The 18,010-nt window shown below is 53.9% G+C and overlaps 1 protein-coding gene across 1 annotated transcript; it reads left to right on the plus strand.

Annotated features, from left to right (window-relative positions):
* The first annotated feature begins 5,443 nt into the window (after window positions 1-5,443).
* Window positions 5,444-17,515, plus strand: LOC120391064 (cAMP-dependent protein kinase catalytic subunit alpha). The gene is made up of 10 exons (XM_039514351.1): window positions 5,444-5,632; window positions 8,566-8,627; window positions 10,055-10,183; window positions 10,363-10,461; window positions 13,203-13,285; window positions 14,427-14,553; window positions 14,782-14,877; window positions 14,996-15,118; window positions 16,072-16,236; window positions 17,068-17,515. Exons 1-10 carry the CDS (start codon window positions 5,623-5,625, stop codon window positions 17,191-17,193), a joined length of 1,020 nt encoding a protein of 339 aa, XP_039370285.1. The 5' UTR covers window positions 5,444-5,622; the 3' UTR covers window positions 17,194-17,515.
* Window positions 17,516-18,010: the final 495 nt, after the last annotated feature.

Below are 18,010 nucleotides of genomic sequence, written 5' to 3' on the forward strand. Positions count from 1 at the left end.
TGTAGCTGCTACAGGGGATGCAGGTCAGCAGCTCACAGTGAGGAAGCAAGAGGGTGCAGGGGGAAGGTGCAGTGCAGGCAAAGGGGAGGGGTTGCCGGTTTGATCCCTCCTGGGACTCACTCAGGCCTGTCCCAAGAGGTCAGAGGCCCTGGTGGCTCAGTTTGCCCAATGCCAGCAACCTCCTCAAGGCTCACACAGACCCTGATTCATCCCAGCAGAGCCAGAGTAGGGTGGGCAGCCGTTTACATACTAATCCCACACCACACCCAGGGGGCAGATTCTCCAATTGCCACTCCAGGCAGAGCGACTCCCAGCTCAGGCGGCCAAAAGGAAATTGCTTGGCTTGGGTGAATCACTCGGTTCTTGGAGGGAGTTTGTTTGAAAGGCAGGGGAAGAATGCCAGCCTGGCACCGATCTTCCTGAGGCACAGAGCAGTGCTCACCCTTTGGCAAACCCACATCACGTGAGATTGCTGCTGCCGTCTCTCTGATAGCAATGGCCTGTCCATTGGTAGGACAAACACAAACACACCGTCGGGAGGGGAGGGGAAAGGGTTTTTTTACCTCACATGCTGCCCCTGCTCTGAACTGCAGCCCGTGAGGTTTGTGTGGCTTCCAAGGGGTGTCTGCTTGTCCCCTCATATCGCTCTGATTTTCCTCTGCTTTAAATCTGTCGCCCTCCCAGCCCTGTGCAGGGGCAGATCCCCTGCCCTGAGCCCTCCAGCTCCCATGGGGCCAAGCCCTTCTGCCCACCCCCCACTGGCTCCCCTGGCCTGCCCATGCCCGTCTATGGAGTCCCAGAGGGCTCAGATCCAGGGTGGCCCCCACCGTCCCCCAGCTACGGCTCTGTTAAATCCTTGGGGCAGCCGGTGTAGGAAGCAATCACTTGAGGCCAGAGAGCAGGCAGCTAACCAAAACCTCCATTTTATTTACAGATATACAGAGAGCTCACTCAGCCAGTTGAAACCGGTTGAGCTAACCCATAATAATCTAACTCAGTTGCCATAGCAACAAAAGCCATGACAACCAAATACACAACATATTCCTCCCCCCCTAATAAGAACATCCCCTAAATAAAACACACACTAGACTAGAGAAGGAGGGTAGACTGCCTCCATTCCCGGCTAAACACCTGGGGATTATTTTGCCCCATAACCGTGGGTTCGCCCTAGCTAAAGATCCAGCCGATGAGGAGGCCTTCTGTCTCTAGGTGGATTACGGCGAACTTCTGGTGTTATTGCACCCGAAAGCACTAGGGGCTCAGGGTCCAGCACGAACAGGTGAGGAGGTGGTATCATCTCGTGCTGTGCAAAGTGTTATATCAGCCGCCGGCAGTAATGGAGGAGAACAGTCAGAAACAGGTGACTCGTGATTCGGTCCCTCACCAGAAGAGGTGAAGTCAGACCCCTCAACTGCAGATGGGTCCTGAGGACTGGCATGACCTGGCAACAGCTGATCTACATGTCGCCGCCAGGTAAGATTCTCTGCAGTCCGGACTGTGTAGGAAACAGGTCCTGTTTGAGTGATGACTGTGGCCGGAACCCATTTAGCTCTGGAAGTATAATTCCGAGCCAAAACTGGCTGTCCCGGGCTAAAGGTTCGGTCTTTTGCTCTGGGTGCCCGTCTGATGACTTGATATTGCTGCTGATGTTGCACAATTTGTCGCGGTTCAGAAGGTTTCAGCAGATCAAAGCAAGTGCGCAGCTGTCGTCCCATCATTAGAAAGGCCGGAGATGCGTGGGTCGTAGCATGAGGTGTGTTTCTGTAGGAAAGTAAAAGGTATCCAGACGCTTTTGAATGGAGTGTTGTCCCTTGCTGATTTCAAAGCGTTTTCATTGTCTGCACAAATCTTTCAGCTAATCCGTTGGTGGACGGATGATATGGTGCTGACGTGATGTGGTGTATCCCATTTGCCTTCATAAAATTTTGAAACTCCTGAGAAACGAACTGCGGTCCGTTGTCGCTCACAAGTTGTTCTGGCAGACCAAAACGACTAAAGAGTCCTCGTAGTTTTGGATAGTACTCTCTGCAGAAGTGGACTGCATTATAGAGACTTCTGGCCATTTAGAATGGGCATCTATTGCCACCAAGAACATGCTTCCTTCAAGGGGCCAGCAAAGTCAACGTGAATACGTTGCCACGGGTTTTCAGGCCAGTCCCATGGGTGTAGGGGTGCCCACTGGGGTGCATTCCTCACACCCTGACATGACATACAAGCTTTTGCCTTCTCTTCAATAGCGCTGTCCAGTCCAGGCCACCAAAAATAGCTTCGTGCAATTTCCTTCATGCGCACTATTCCACAGTGACCAGAATGTAACTGTTCTAACATCTGTGATCTCAGTGGTGGTGGAATAATGACACGTCTCCCCCACAACAAACAACCAGATTGGACCGATAACTCCGTCCGCTTGGACATGTAGGGAACAAGGTCGGATGAGACCGGAGAGGTTTGTCGAGATTTTCCATGCATCACCAGGTCCATAACGTGGGACAATACTGGGTCAACGCGAGTTGCCTTCTTTATCTGAGTAGCAGTGATGGGTGTATTCTCTACCTGTTCAAAGTAGAAGATTTCCTTTTGGGCACTATCTTGGTGTTTGACCGGCAAAGGCAACCTTGAGAGGCCATCTGCATTGCCGTGCAGAGTGGATTTCCGATATTTGATTTCATATGTTTGTGCTGAAAGTAACAATGCCCAACGTTGCATACGACTAGCAGCTAATGGGGGAATGCCTGTGTAGGGTCCAAAATTGATGTCAGAGGTCGATGGTCTGTGAGAAGAGTAAATTTTCGCCCAAACAGGTACTGATGAAACTTCCAAATTCCAAAAACAATTCCTAATGCCTCACGTTCGATTTGGGCGTAGTTAGTTTCTGCTTTGCTTAGAGTGCGTGAAGCAAAAGCAATAGGTCTCTCTTCTCCTGAAGGCATAATATGTGACACGACTGCTCCCACTCCATAAGGGGAGGCATCGCAGGCCAATTGCAGTGGTAAGGATGGATCAAAGTGCGTTAGAACTTCAGAATTTAGCAATGCATCCTTAGCTTTGTTAAACGCAACATCACAGGCTTCAGTCCACTTCCAGGCCTTGTTCTGCCCAAGGAGCTCATGAAGTGGTTTTAGCAGTGTGGCTAACTGTGAGATGAACTTTCCATAATAGTTCAGGAGTCCTAGAAACGAGCGCAGCTGGCTTACATTTCGAGGTGGGGAGCCTCCACAATAGCTTTAACTTTTGCAGGGGCCTTATGAAGACCTGCAGAATCAATGATGTGTCCCAAATATTCAACAGAGAGCTTGAAGAATTCACACTTGTCTTTGCGAACTCGTAGGCCATACTCTTCCAGTCTTTGTAGGGTAGCCTCTAAATTCTTTAAGTTATCCTCTTCATTTCTTCCAGTGACCAGGATATCATCCAGATAGCACTGAACTCCTGACAAGCCACACAAGATCTGGTCCATAGCCCTCTGGAACAGGGCGGGAGCAGATGTTATTCCGAAGGGTAGGCGACAGTATCGATAAAGCCCCTTATGAGTCACAATAGTCAACAGCTCTTGGGACTTTTCATCGACGTGCATCTGTAAATATGCTTGACTCAGATCAATCTTACTGAACTTTTGTCCCCCAGCCAGGCCTGCGAAGAGGTCATCGATGCGGGGAAGCGGGTATTGCTCTGCACACAACACTGGGTTGACAGTGACTTTAAAATCACCGCAAATCCGGAGAGCCATCTTTCTTCACGATTGGAACGATAGGAGTGGCCCATGAGCTATGGGTAACTGGTATTAGGACTCCATTGGTGACCAGGCGCTCCAGGTCTGCTTCAACTTTTGGCCTGATGGCATATGGCACAGTTCGGGCTTTCAGATATTTTGGTGGACTGTCAGGTTTAATGTTCAATGTCACAGTGATTCCCTTCATACTTCCCAAATCATCTCCAAAAACAGCAGCGTGTTTCCTTAGAATAGGGGTTAAACTGGTTTCTTCTTTAGTCATCCGGTGCACTTCTGCCCAGTTCAGTTGAATCTTCCCAAGCCAAGACCTACCCATTAAGGCTGGGTAGTCACCTCTCACCACAAACAGTGGCAATTTAGCTGCCTGTCCATTGAGCTCCACCTTAACATCAATAGTGCCCAACATGGGCACAGCTTCACCTGTATACGTCTTCAGAACAGTTTTTGTTGCCTTAAGCGGAAGATGCTGTAGCTTTTCCTTATACACAGTCTCAGGAACCAGCGAGACAGCTGCACCGGTGTCTAGTTCCATGCGTATAGGTTTGCCCTCCAATAAAGGGGTTACCCAGTATTCATGTGAGCCCGCTGCCAAAGACAAAACATGCAGTGGCACTTCCTCTTGTGAGGAGGTGTCACCTTGATCATCCTGGGTCTGCTCTAGGGTATGCAAGGTTCCTCTTTTTGTCGGCCAGACCACAGGCCTCTTTTTCTTTTGTTTACAGGCACACTCAGTGTGTCCCTTTTTGCCACAGTGTCGACACACCAGGTCCTTACACCAGCATTCTGATGCCTGGTGACCCGGCTTACCACAGCGGTAACATTCTTGACTCTGCCCCGTTTTGTGGGTCAGTTCTTGTGACACTTTTTGCACCCTAGGGGATGCACCGATGTATTGTGCCTCCCTTGTAGCCAGTTCCATGGAGACAGCAATATCAACAGCCTTCTGTAATGTAAGCTGAGCCTCTGTCAGTAGGCGCTTCCGTATAGCTTCACTGCAGAGGCCACACACTAGCCTGTCACGCAGGGCATCATTTAACATCTCTTTAAATTCACAGTGTTCTGCTAGCTTTTTTAAAATGGCTACAAATTGTACAACTGTTTCATCTTCCTTTTGGTCTCTTTTGTGGAACCTATATCTTTCAGCAATTACCAGTGGTTTTGGGGAGAAATGAGACCCCAGGATTTCCACAATGTCACTGTAAGATTTAGTCTCAGGCTTAACAGGGTGCAGTAAGCTGCGTAGCAGAGAGTAGGTTTTAGCCCCTACAACAGTTAAGAATATTGGCACCTTCTTCGCTTCTGTAATGTCATTTGCAATACCAAAAAGCTCAAAACGCTCAGTATACACATGCCACTGCTCTGTATTCTCATCAAAAGGCTCCAGGGGCCTGGTCAGAGTAGCCATGATTTTTAGTTTCACTTTCACAGTCAGTGCAACAAGCAGCTTTTTTTGTTTGTTTGTTCTTTACCTTGACTTCTACTTCCTTCTGTTACTGGAGCAGCACCAGGATCCCACCCTCGTCGCCAGTGTTAAATCCTTGGGGCAGCCGGTGTAGGAAGCAATCACTTGAGGCCAGAGAGCAGGCAGCTAACCAAAACCTCCATTTTATTTACAGATATACAGAGAGCTCACTCAGCCAGTTGAAACCGGTTGAGCTAACCCATAATAATCTAACTCAGTTGCCATAGCAACAAAAGCCATGACAACCAAATACACAACAGGCTCCCTGGTGGGGTCAGTCTGCCCCACACTTGGCAGAGTGCCGGGGACCCTGGCTGAGAGCGAGGGCCTCTCTCGCCCCCTGCAGTGGCAGGCACAGGGCCCGGGTGGATTGGCCCTGCCGAGGAGCCGTAGGCCGAGCGCAGAGGAGGCCACAGGCTGAGGCAGCAAGATGGAGGCCGGTGAGCCGGGGTGGGGGTGAAGGTCGTGGCGGGATGGGGAATGGGACACATAGGAGGACACAGGGTCTTTCCCCTCTAGGGGGTGCTGGTTATTTCCCCGCCCCGGGCCCTGTTCTGCCCATAGGATATGGGTCACTCGTACCCGGTGGTGGCAGGGCAGGGTCTGTGTTTAGAGGCCTGTGCTGTGCTGTGTTTATAGTGGAAAAGGCTGGTCAGAGGAGGGCACGTAGCACTGGGAGCAGGAGATGGGGAAGTTCAAGATGATCCTTAGATCCTATGCCAGGCAGTTCCACTGTCTTGGACGGGCCCCCAAAGAAGCTCTGTCGTCATAGACGAGCTTCACCCGGGTGGTAGAAAGTGCCACGGGACTGGAGGAGTGGGGCTGTCGGCCACAATCCCCATCCCAGAGCTTTCGTCTCTTGGGCTCCTGGGCCCAGGGCCTTGAAGAGAAAGAACGAGACTCTGAGATGAGACAGGCCCAAAAAGGGAACAAATTATTGGTGTTGGGCCAAGTGAATTAGAGGCTGGTGGTGCAGAGAAGATTCCTCCATCGCTGTCTGGGGCTGCCCCCAGTTCATGTAATTGATTAGCAGAGCCTCACAAGTCTTCCTTGACCTCCAGAAGAAGGCAGAATGGCTGATCTCCCCTCCCAAGGCATGGAGCTGGTGTGGATGCTGCCAGGGAAGAACAGTGGGGGAGGGGTGTCTCAGGTCAGGGCAACTGCACCTGTATTTGCCCCTCATGGTCCAGCCAGGGAAGCCACTTAGGCTTCTGGCTCCCAGTCATCACCTCTCTGAGGCGGAGACCTGCCTCGCTCTCCTCCCTGCCCGGGGGATTTCCAGGCTGCACAGCTCCCCGCCTGCACTGTGAGTTCCCCAGCAAGTCAGACCCCCTCAGCCGGCCTGCTTTGCCCTCCTTCCTCAGAGGCTACAAACAGCCCAGTCTCCCGCGGGTACAAGGTACCACACAGCTGTTAGCAAGCACATGGAGTCTTAAGGTAAAAGCATTGCAGGGAAACCCTCTTAAAACCCAGCAAAGAACCAACGCGCCTGCTAATAAGCTTTCCAGAGATCATCCCGCTTCCAGCCAGGTAACTCACAGGCAGTGGGTTTCTCCTTGGGGAGCAGCTTCCAGCGGCTGAGGTTTTGCATAACCAGAGGCGTTACATTTGCACACCCCTCCCCCTAGAGATTTCCTGGGAAAGGTACTTAACGTTAAAAGGCCCCATAGTTTCAGATGGTCCCTCAAAGCCCATAACCCTTCCCTGGGTTTCCGTTGTAGACGTCGCATACAGTCCCGCAAAAAACATAACCGCCTGCCTTTGTAATGCAACGAACTCCTAAGCTACTTAAACTTAGTTCTGTAAGGTCTGGCCAGGATAGTGCAGGAAATTGTCTTATCTGTCCTGTGTCCATGCAAGGGCTGTGGGGACGAGATGGTGAAGGGGGTGTGGGCAGGGGTAAGTAGCCAGCAAATAGCTGATCCCCAGAACCATTTCAGGGTTATCCTGTCCTATCCTGTGGGATCAGGGGAATCCCCGTAATCTTGGTCTCCTTCCCTCCGGCAATGAATCAGTCACGTCTGTAGGATGTTGTCCTGCTTCGTTGGTGCATTTCAGGCCCTCGCCTGGCCTATTTCTCAGCCCTTTCTTTTAAGGCAGGGACAGGACTGGAGCATGGTGGTGCCAGGTTGCCACAGAAGTGTTGCTATTTAGTGATTCAAGGTGGGGGCTGGGAGCTAGGGCTCCTGGGAAGGGACTGGGCTGTAGTGGTGAGAATGGGGCAGCGGGAAGTTGACTACTGGGTTGTGCATCCATGACTCCAAGAACCGCAGCACCCAGATCTGGATCTAAGCTTTTAGCTTGTCCCCTCCCTGGTGTCTGATCACCAGTGATCCCCAGGGGAGGCAATTAACTTTATATACCTCTGGTGTGGGGGAGACTTGCCTGTGATGGTGGGGTGAACTCTGGGTTCAAAGCCACCCCCTGCTGCTGCTCTGTGCTTGGCCTCCTTGCTGCAGCCATTCAAATCCCGTGGGCATCTCTCGCACTATTAAGAGCTGCAGGACTTGTCCCTGTCGGGAGCAGCAGGAGGCAGCAAAGATACAAGGGGCTCTCGGTACCAAATATCCCTTCAGATGCTGCAGATTCCTCCAATCCCCCTCCCCCCTCCCATGGTTCTGGGATCTGGCAGCAAGGAGCCAGCGGGAGCCCAGCTGGCGAAGGAAGGATCACCTGGTTGGGTGCCAGAGAGCAGGGCACTTGCTGTTCCCAGGCTGCTGCTGTGGAGGATGCAGCTGGTCGTTTTGTGGGCAACTGGGGTTTGTGACTTTCACGGCTGCTTTCTGTAGGGGTGTGTGTGTGTGTGTGTGTGTGTGTGTATGTGTAGCACCCCCTTGTGGGTTGGGCGTGTCGTTGGTACATGCTGCCTGCATGGCTGAGAGAAGGCTACACCCAGGCGTCTGCCCTTTGAGCTAAGGAGGAAACTCCCCTCCCCTTCACCCATTTTGCTGGCAGCAGTAGTAGATCTCGTATCCTCATATTAGGGCAACGTGATCCATGCCTCTTAATGTCATTTGACTGGAGGGTTATATGAGTGTCTCCTTGTGAGGTGCCGGTTGTGTGTTGCGGGATGTGGAACAGGCACCCCTGAGTGGCATGTTCAGCGGGGGGGAGGGGTGTTGAAGCACAAGTGTGCCTGTTTGGTAGGCACTGGGGGCTGCATTAGCCCTCCTGACGGGGCTGTTCGGTGTGTCCAGGGGCAGGCCTGGGGGTGAGGGTATTGCGGGACAGCCCCCGCATGGAGCTCTCTCTAGCTAATCCCCAGCTGAGCCGCCCTTTGATCCCACTGATACGCTTAAAATCCCCACCCACCAGGCTGGGTGTCCCACTCATCCTGACTCCTCACGCTGCTGCCTTTCTGTTTCCCTTACAGTGAAGGAGTTCCTAGCCAAAGGCAAAGAAGACTTCCTCAAGAAATGGGAGAACCCGTGCCAGGTACTGTGTCCCAACCCAGATCTCCCCACCACCACCACCCCACAATCAAGGCCTCTGCATCCCAGGCTGATTACTCTACAATCACCCCCTGGATCTCTTTCCCCATCACTGAGCCCCCTTGCCAAACAGCTTCCGCTGAGGGTCTGGGATTATTTTTGTTCCTGGGGGGCAGGACTGAGTGTTCTTCTTCCCCCCCACCCCAATCCCCCAATCTGCCCTCTGGTAACTGGAGGGCCAAGAACAATGGAGGTTCAACTCCTCTCTGCTGGGGGAGGGGGACACTAACCATGTGGGACTCCTCCTGATCCAGCCTGTCTCCCCCTCCCCCATCCTCCTCCCAAGGCTCCAGCGTGGTTGTCCAGCCCAGCCCCACATTGGTTCCCGGGAGGAAGTGCCTCAGTTTGTAGGTGCCAGAAAAGCTTTTGGGGTCAGCCCTGGGTCTGTCCCCACTGGAAATCCCCCCCTGGGGTGGTTCTGGGTAATTCCTGAGGCAGAGCTGCTGGTCCCTCTGCAGCACTTTCACTTTGCTAGGCCTCCCGCACACCCTGTGTCATTAATGCCATGGCACAGATAGGGAAACTGAGGCCCAGAGGGGAAAGGGACTTGGTCAAGGGTATAGGAAGTTGGTGGCGGAACTAGGAAGCGATCTTTTGACTCCTAGACTCCTGCCCTCTGACCACTACACTTCACTCCCTCTCCTCACAGACCGAGGGGTAGAACCCAGGAGTCCTGACTCCCAGCCCCTCCTCCACCTCTAACCCACCAGCCCCCACTGAATGGAGCTGGGCGGTCACCTGTCTGGAACTGGAGTTTGGTTCTGCCCAAGGAGCAGGGAATCCCTAGTCTGTGTCTCATTCTAAATGTAGCGGTTTCCTTTGTCGCCCTCTGGTGGTGAAATGTGAAATACTTCTTCCTATCAATTATCTGGGGGTAGCCGTGTTAGTCTGTATCCACAAAAACAGGGAGTCCGGTGGCACCTTAAAGACTAACAGATTTATTTGGGCATAAGCTTTCATGGGTAAAAACCCCCTCACTTCTTCAGCTGCATGGAGTGAAAGTTACAGATGCAGGCATTATATAATGACCCATGAAGAGAAGGGAGGACCTCCCAAGTGGAGAACCAGTGTTGACAGGGCCAATTCTTCATATCAGTGTTCTCAAGAACAACCCCAGTGCGGTGCTAGGGGGTGCTGTGCTGCAGGGAGTGGAGGGCTCAGTAGGGGGCGCTCTCCCATCACAGTCAGTGCTGACCCTGGAGGGGCTGCCTTTCTGGTGAGGTATAAACGAAGCTCTGACCCCGTCATGGTCATTAAAGACCCCTCTAGTCGTGCAGTGCAAATCCTACTGTCCCGGGCAGGGTCCTTCCTGATGCCCCCAGGATCAGTCTGCCCTCCCCCCCCCCATCAGGTTTGTTTTCCCCCATCCAGAACACGGCGCGTTTGGATCAATTTGAGCGAGTCAAGACCCTGGGCACGGGCTCTTTTGGGAGGGTGATCCTCGTGAAAGACAAGGAGACCGGGAATTATTATGCGATGAAGATCCTGGAGAAACAGAAGGTGAGACGCTGGGGGCTGCCATGGAGATCTGGCCTGGGGCCATGGAATCCCCAGTGCGGGGGAGGGATTTGGGGCTGAACCCTGCGTGGGGATGCAGGAGAGGGGAGTGCGTGGGAGGTGCAGGGGGTGCTGCGCCAGCAGAGGAAGATCTGATGTTGCTATTTCCTTTTCTCTCCCAGGTAGTGAAGCTCAAACAAATTGAGCACACCCTGAATGAGAAACGGATCCTCCAGGCCATCAACTTTCCATTACTAGTCAAACTAGAGTATTCTTTCAAGGTAGGTGTCCTTCGCTTGCCAGCCCGGCCCTGAGCTGTGCTTCCCATCACGTGGGATCATTTCCTCCTGATGGGAGTTTCTGTGAAATCTAAATTTCAGGCCCCAGCAAGAGGGCTTGGACCCTCTTCTCTGAACCTGGATTTTGGGGCCTGTGAGCTACACCCTGTGTGTAGGGGGGAGAGCAAAGAGAGTTGTGCCTTTGAGCTCCACGGCATCCCCTGTGGCTGGCCTGATTAAAGAGGGGCTGGCTCTGAAGGGAGACCTGTCTCCTCCTCTGTCAGCCTGAGGTTAGTGGGTTGTAGCGATGAAGAGTTGTCAGCTCAGAGAGGGCTGCAGGATAAATCGCAGCCCCTGCGGGAGCCTGGAGGCTAGGGTGATGGGCGTATTAGTAGCAAGTAGTGCTGGCAGAGTCGTTTTCTTGGGGCCCCCACTCCCAGAGGGAATAATGCCCCCTGATCTCTAGACTGGAGCGACTCTCTGCCAGCGTAAAACAGGAGGGTTTATTGAGCGTCTGAACACAGCCTAGGAAACTCTCAGGTCCCTCGGGCCTGGCCTCCCTCAGCACAGCACATCCAGTTCTCCCCTGTATCCAGGTGGGCTCTGCCTGCTCCCCCTTTCCAGCCCAGAGCCCCCCTGCTTCCCAGCTGGGCCTCCGATATCACCTCCCCCAAGCCTCGGCTCTGTCCATTGTCTTCTCTCCAGGTAAACAGGGTCGCCTGGGCCGCCTCTCCTCTCTTCTGGCCTCTGGCTGGAACCACCTGTTCAGGTCACCAGGGTCCTCTCTTCCCAGCCCATTGTCCTCCCACTGGCCAGAACCAGCTGTGACGCCCGAGCTGGGCCTCCTGGTCAGCAGGTCACCAGTCGCTGGGGTGTCCATTCTCCAGGTCTGATGGGCATTTGGGGGGAGGGATAGGTCAGTGGCTTGAGCATTAGCCTCCTAAACCTAGGGTTGTGAGTTCAATCCTTGAGGAGATCTCTTAGAAATCTGGGGCAAAAAATGGTCCTGCTAGTGAAGGCAGGGGGCTGGACTCAATGACCTTTCAAGGTCCCTTCCAGTTCTAGGAGATTGGTATATCTCCAATTATTACCTTTAGGTCATTGGCCAGGGTCCCAAGTTCCATCCCTGGACCTCTGTAACAACAAACTCCCTCTCCCATCACCTCATTAAACCAGTAACACTGAGGGAGACTGTGTCCCACCCCCTCTGCATGCAAACCATTGAAAAAACCAAGAAAACCCCCCACTTCATCACAGTTACCAGAACAGAATACACACGCTACTCATACAGTGCCCATCACTCCCAATAAGGCCGATGAACTTTCCCTGCTGGCCAGTCAGGATCAGGATCAGGTCATCCTGGGACTCCAGCTTGTGCACGGTGTCATTGGCAGGGTGTTGAGGTCTGGCAGGGCTGATGCTGGGCTGTGTCCTGGAGTTGGTTCCCCAGAACTTCCTTTTGAACCCCAGTTTATACAGTGAAACTTGAGTCCTGCTTAGCTCTACCTTAACCAATCATTTTACAGAAGTATTACAAACTAATTCTCTGACCAATCGGAACATAGTGTGAAACAATTCTTTACCCAGTCGTACCCCATGACCTTTGTTGATGTGCACCTGGCAAAATTAGTTATGTAACAGAAACACTCAAAGACCCAGACAGATAAACACTAGAGAAGTGGGGACCAGCAAGGGGAAAACAATCAGGCAGTCGAGATTTCACACCCACACTGCTGCTAAGTGATTCCTTGGAGCATCCTCAGATCTGTTTCTTTGCCTGGTGAAGCTGGGCACTGTTAGGACAGGAGCCTTCTTACCAGCCCGGTATCGCACTGTTCTGAGATCATTTAGGTGGAATGTGAGGATGTGACTTTCTGCTCCTTGGCTCCTGCTCTGCTAATCTGGCTGCAGAAAAAGGCCCCCGACCGTACAGCCTGGGGTGCTCAGCCCTGCCCCGCCTGGACCCTCTCTCCAGGGCTAGCTGGAAATTGACCCTGGGCTCGAGGGCAGGGGCAGTTGTCTCCGCTGGGCCGTGTGCGGGTGCTTAGTGCTCATGGTCTCACCACTGAGCCGGGTAGGGTCTCCCTAGCGGAATGGCTTTGTTGGGCTCAGCGCAGCTAGTTTGGAGGCTGCTCTTTGACTCTGCAGCCGCGAGGGAGGATGAAGCCAGCCTGGTCCATTTCACACTCTGCTTTTGAGAAGTTTCACTTCCTGCTTCTGCTCTTTTGGGGTGTCCGACCTGGTGGCAGGTTGGGTTTCCCCTTTGATCATAGACGTCGCAGCTGAGAAATCCCTCTTGGGCCTGCCCGTCCCTGCCCCTAGGCCAGAGGTGTGGGGAGGGGTTGGATCTTCTAGGGCTCTAGCACTAAATACTCCAAGCAAATAAAGCTCGTGCCCTCTCATTAGTGAGTGTCTTCCCCAAGCGCGTCTGTGCAGCAACTCCCACTGCAGGTGTGTGCTTGGGACCTTCGGCACCACAGCGCAGCCCCTCTGGCCCTTGAGCTAAAGGAGTAACAGCAGCAGCTGGCGGCAGTAGTAGGCTGTTATCTCCCAGACAGCGGGTGCACTGCATCGTGTGCTGTGTGGAAGCCAGGCCAGTGCATCAGGCTCCCTTGAGACGTGTTAACGCCCTGAAAGGGATGGGCTAATAACGGAGCATGGGTGTGGGGAGCAGTTTCATCCTGGTGTTTCAGGCGCTGACGGGGGGCCCCCTTGCACTCCGTTGCTGCTGCATTTCCTTCTAGGATAACTCCAATCTGTACATGGTGATGGAATACATCCCGGGCGGGGAGATGTTCTCCCACCTACGGCGGATCGGGAGGTTCAGGTGAGTATTGCCACAGGAGCCGATGTTGGGACCAGTGTCCCTAATGGTTAGAGCCGGGTGATGGTTAGACTCCTGGGATGTATCCCTGGCTCAAGCAGGATAGTTGGATCTAGCCCTTAGAGAAGAGGGAGTGGGAGTCGGGACTCCTGCGTCCTATTCCTGCCTCTGCCATTCACTCCTTGTGGGAAGGGGGGAGAATCACTCTGTGCCACAGTTTCCACAGCTGTAAATTTGGGGTTTAGTTCAGTAGAGAACTAGACCTTTTATGCACTAGCAGCATCCGCAGCGACGCTGGCTTTGATCCTCATGCTGCAGGGCATGACCTGATCCCCAGCTGGGCTGGTCAGGAAGGGATTCCCCATGGGGAGGGCTGCTGAGGTCTTCTGCCAGCACTAGCCACAGTCAGTGGCCAGGGATGCCAGGGCTAGATGGGGCCAGGCGGGATGGAGCTGGGAGTCCATGGGTGTGTGTGCTGGGGCTAGGGGGGAGATGCTGGTCTGGGAGGGGCTTGCCCTGTGTTGCCAGGCTGGATGGAGTCAGGGGTCTAGCAATGATGGGTGGGATGTGTGTGCTAGGGCTACTGGTCTGGCTAGCCAGATGAGGCCAGTAGCGTAGCTAGGAGGGGAGCCGGGGGAGCAGCCACTCCCCCACTGAGCACAAGTGGCACCTTGTCAATTTCCTGGTGCCTTCGTACTCACCCGGGGAGTGTTTAAAAAAAAAAAAAGGCACCACCTGCTGCGGTGCTTTTATTTTACTCAGCTGAGGGCGCGCCGGGTCTTTGGCAGCAGGACCTTCACTCGCTTCGGGTCTTGGGTGGCATTTCGGCGGCGGGACACCTGGAGCGAGTGAAGGGTCTGCTGCCGAGGACCTGGAGTGCCTCCGGGTGAGTAAAAGCGCTGCAGCGGGTGGTGCCTTTTTTATTTATTGCTTCCCCTGTTCCCTCCACCCGGCTACACCACTGGATGGGGCCAGCAGGCCTAGAAGAGTTGGCGCATCTTGCCTGGGGTCGCCAGGGTAGATGGAGTCAGGGATCTATAAGGAAGGTGAAGGTGAGAGTGGGAGGGGGCCGAGGGTGCTGGGCTGGCTGAGAGGGGGCAGATCTGGCCCGGGATGTCCACGTTCTCCTCCCACCTCATTGCAGTGAACCTCACGCCCGGTTCTACGCTGCTCAGATCGTCCTCACCTTTGAGTATCTGCACTCGCTGGATCTCATCTACCGAGACCTGAAGCCAGAGAATCTCCTCATAGACCAGCAGGGCTACATAGAGGTGAGGCTGCCCCCCCCTTCCCTTCCCCATCCCAGCGCTGGCTCCTGGCTCCTTGTGGTGATCTCCTCCCTGTCCAGTCTATCTGCTGCCAACCCCTTCCAAAGCCAAGTCACTCCCAGAAATGTAACACGGCCAGAATACATCAATCATCTGCTCCCGCCCTTCCCCTCCTGCTGTCACAGCCTCCAGGCTGATCCAGCTTCTCCCGTCTCTGTGTTTTGGCTCCAGGTGACAGATTTTGGTTTTGCCAAGCGGGTAAAAGGCCGAACCTGGACTCTGTGTGGGACCCCGGAATACCTGGCCCCCGAGATCATCCTCAGCAAGGTGAGCTGGGAAGGGCCTGTACGCTGCCTGATCTGTAGCTGATCCCTGGCCACCAGGTGGTTCCCCCCACCCCCCAAATGTTCGGTGCGTAACCCTGGGGCCTGCTTTCCCCGGGCAGGGTTATAACAAGGCTGTGGACTGGTGGGCCCTGGGCGTCCTCATCTACGAGATGGCAGCTGGTTACCCCCCGTTCTTCGCGGACCAGCCCATTCAGATCTACGAGAAGATCGTTTCTGGCAAGGTATATGGGCTGGGGGAGGGGACACTTGTGTGATATTTTTTGGGGGGTTCCCCAGCTAAAGGGGGGTGCCAAGTCTCAATGACTGATCAGAGTGATGCTCACATGCTGCGCCCCTGACATGCTCATGCCCTCCCATGCTCCCCCAATCCCCAACACGTGGGCATCGTCCTGTCATGTACCCCATTCCCCCTGCACCCCAACACACAGACCCTCCCTTGCCACGTACCCCTGTTCTCCAACACATGGACATCGTCCCCATTGTGTCCCCCACACATGGACCCTCCCTCACCACGTACCCCTATTTCCCCAACACATGGACTCCGAACCCCACCCCACCACCACTGTGCTCCCTGTAACTCTCATGGGGACTTCTGGAACAGATGCCTTTGGTTTTCGTATACACCGTTGTGAGTTGCAAAACCCTCCACAACGCTGCTACTTAACCTTCCTTAAACACATCAGTCATCTCCAGGCACTGGTAGAGCACTCATTGCCATAGTAATCAAGAGCCCATAATATTCCTCTGCCCACCCCAGTGCCTTCTCGCCAAGGATCTCCAAGAACTTGTGTTGGACACGGTCAGCTTTAAACCTAGTGGGGAACTCAACAGGCCTGGGTTCTGTTCCTGGTTCTCCTACCAGCCTCCTGAGTGACCTTGGGCAAGTCAAGTCTCCCTGTGCCTCAGTTTCCCCTTATGTAAAATGAGGCTAGTGATGTGGCAGCCCTGCTTTGAGATCTGTGGAGGAAAAATGCTCAATAAGAGCTGGGGGGCAGCTGATAATTAACCATTTCAGCGCCTGTCAGTCCTCAGTAGCGCCCCCACTTCTCATCCACTCATTGTCCTGGAGTGTTTTTAAAGTGCTAGGGGCTGTACATTATTAGGTGTATCTATGAATCTAGCCACGAGGGCAGGGCAGGTAAAAGCCAGCCTCTGTCTCTCCTCCACACCCCAGGTCCGGTTCCCGTCTCACTTCAGCTCGGACCTGAAGGACCTGCTCCGGAACCTGCTGCAGGTGGACCTCACCAAACGCTTTGGCAACCTCAAGAACGGGGTCAACGACATTAAGAGCCACAAATGGTTTGCTACCACCGACTGGATCGCCATCTACCAGAGGAAGGTAGGAGGGCGGCGGTGGGCTGAGGAGAGCCTGGGTAACTTCCACATGCGTGCAGCCTCCATCAGCAGGATTTGAATCAGTGCCCAGGCCTCTAGGAGCGCATTGGTTACTGGGACTCTGCAGCAGGGTGTTGTGACTGGGTCCAACCACTAGGGGGAGAAGAAGTGGGTATTCACCCACGAAAGCTCATGCTGCAAAACGTCTGTTAGTCTATAAGGTGCCACAGGATTCTTTGTTGCTTTTAGGGGGAGATAGGCTCACCCAGCATTGGTTTAAAGTAGGGAGCCCTCAGTCACCTGTTTGTAACATGGTGGCAAAAGCATGGTCCTGTCCCCACCCCCTGAGGATAACAGCCTACTACTGCTGCTGCCAGCTAATGGCGTTGTTCCTCTTGCTCAGGTGGGAGAGGGCTGTGCTGAAGGTCCTGATTAAAACCCCACTGATGACGCAAGTGGGGAATCCAAGGGGCTCATGACCCCCTGCCCTTCCCTGATTGCAAAGTGAGAGGAGGGGATTCTGGGAAGATAAAAGGGGGCTTGAGGAGGCGCTGACCCTGCATCCCTCACCTGGTTCTAAGGGGCCCGATCCTGTATCCCTTAAGAGTGCTGGGGGCCCTGATTCTGGGCTCCTAAGCAGGGTCATGGGCTCCCCCTTCCATGATTGCAAAGTGTGAGGGTTTCTGGCTGGTTGGGGGGGGGCTGATCCTTGCCTGCCTTGTTACAAAGTTGGGGCCTGATTGTGCTCCCCCAGCAGACCCAGGAGTGGGGTGGGGGGGATACAAATGTTGATCCCTCACCTCGTCCCCAACCTCCCCCTCCCCTCCCTTTGCAGGTGGAAGCTCCCTTTATACCAAAGTGCAAAGGCCCTGGCGACACGAGTAACTTCGACGACTACGAGGAAGAGGAGATCCAGGTCTCAACTACTGAGAAGTGCGCCAAGGAGTTTGCTGAGTTCTAGGGCCAGCGGCCCCTCCAAGAAGGGTGCACAGGGAGCAGGTGGGGGCTGGGTTGTATTTTGGTTTCATAGATAAATTATATATATTATAAATACATGAGCGCTGTCCGGAGCGGAGAGGGGGAGCCCTGTGGCTGGGCCTCCCCCCCAAATCCCCCTTTTCCACAAAGAAGCGAGAGTCCCATCCAGAGGGTGAGGGTATCATCCGCCCCGCCCCGGGAAACACGTCTGTGTCCTCCGCCAGCACTTGTTTCACTGGAAAAAACAAAACAACCGCTCCCACCACCCCCACTTCCTCTTTAACAGTGTGCACTGTTGTAAACATATTTGAAACAATTACCAATAAAGTTTTGTTTAAAAAAAAAAATCAGACTGGCATGTGGCTGTTCAGCTCTAGGGGACAGTTGTCGTTGCTGTGATGAGCCGGGAGCTGTTCCTCTCCCCGGATTGGGTTTGGAGGGGGGGGGGGGTCGGTGACTGCCATAAACGGTACCTGAACTCGCCTGGAGTTGAAAGCCCAAAGGGACGAGTGTCGGCGCTTAAATGGGGAGGTGGCGTCTGGTCGATGGATAAACGGGCATCGCAAGCAGCAGCGGAGAGGTTATTCTATCGCTGTGTCTGGTGGGCGGGGGCGACAGCTGCTGGAATGCCATGGCCAGGGCTGGTGCCCACAATTCGAGAAGGAAGGTGAAAAATTGGAGAGGGGCAGAGAGCTGCCATGAGAACGATTAAATGGGGGCGGGGGGCCTGCCTTATGTTGAGACGCAAGGAGCTTCTTAAAGCGAAGGTTAAGGGGTGCCGTGATCCCTGTCTCGAAGTA

This window comes from Mauremys reevesii, linkage group 25 (assembly GCF_016161935.1).
Source record: "Mauremys reevesii isolate NIE-2019 linkage group 25, ASM1616193v1, whole genome shotgun sequence".
NCBI classification, from domain to species: domain Eukaryota; kingdom Metazoa; phylum Chordata; order Testudines; family Geoemydidae; genus Mauremys; species Mauremys reevesii.

Coding starts and splice junctions, on each gene's coding strand:
- LOC120391064 (XM_039514351.1), top strand. Junction 10,462..13,202: donor AACTAGAGTATTCTTTCAAG/GTAGGTGTCCTT, acceptor ATTTCCTTCTAG/GATAACTCCAATCTGTACAT. Junction 16,237..17,067: donor TCGCCATCTACCAGAGGAAG/GTAGGAGGGCGG, acceptor CTCCCTTTGCAG/GTGGAAGCTCCCTTTATACC.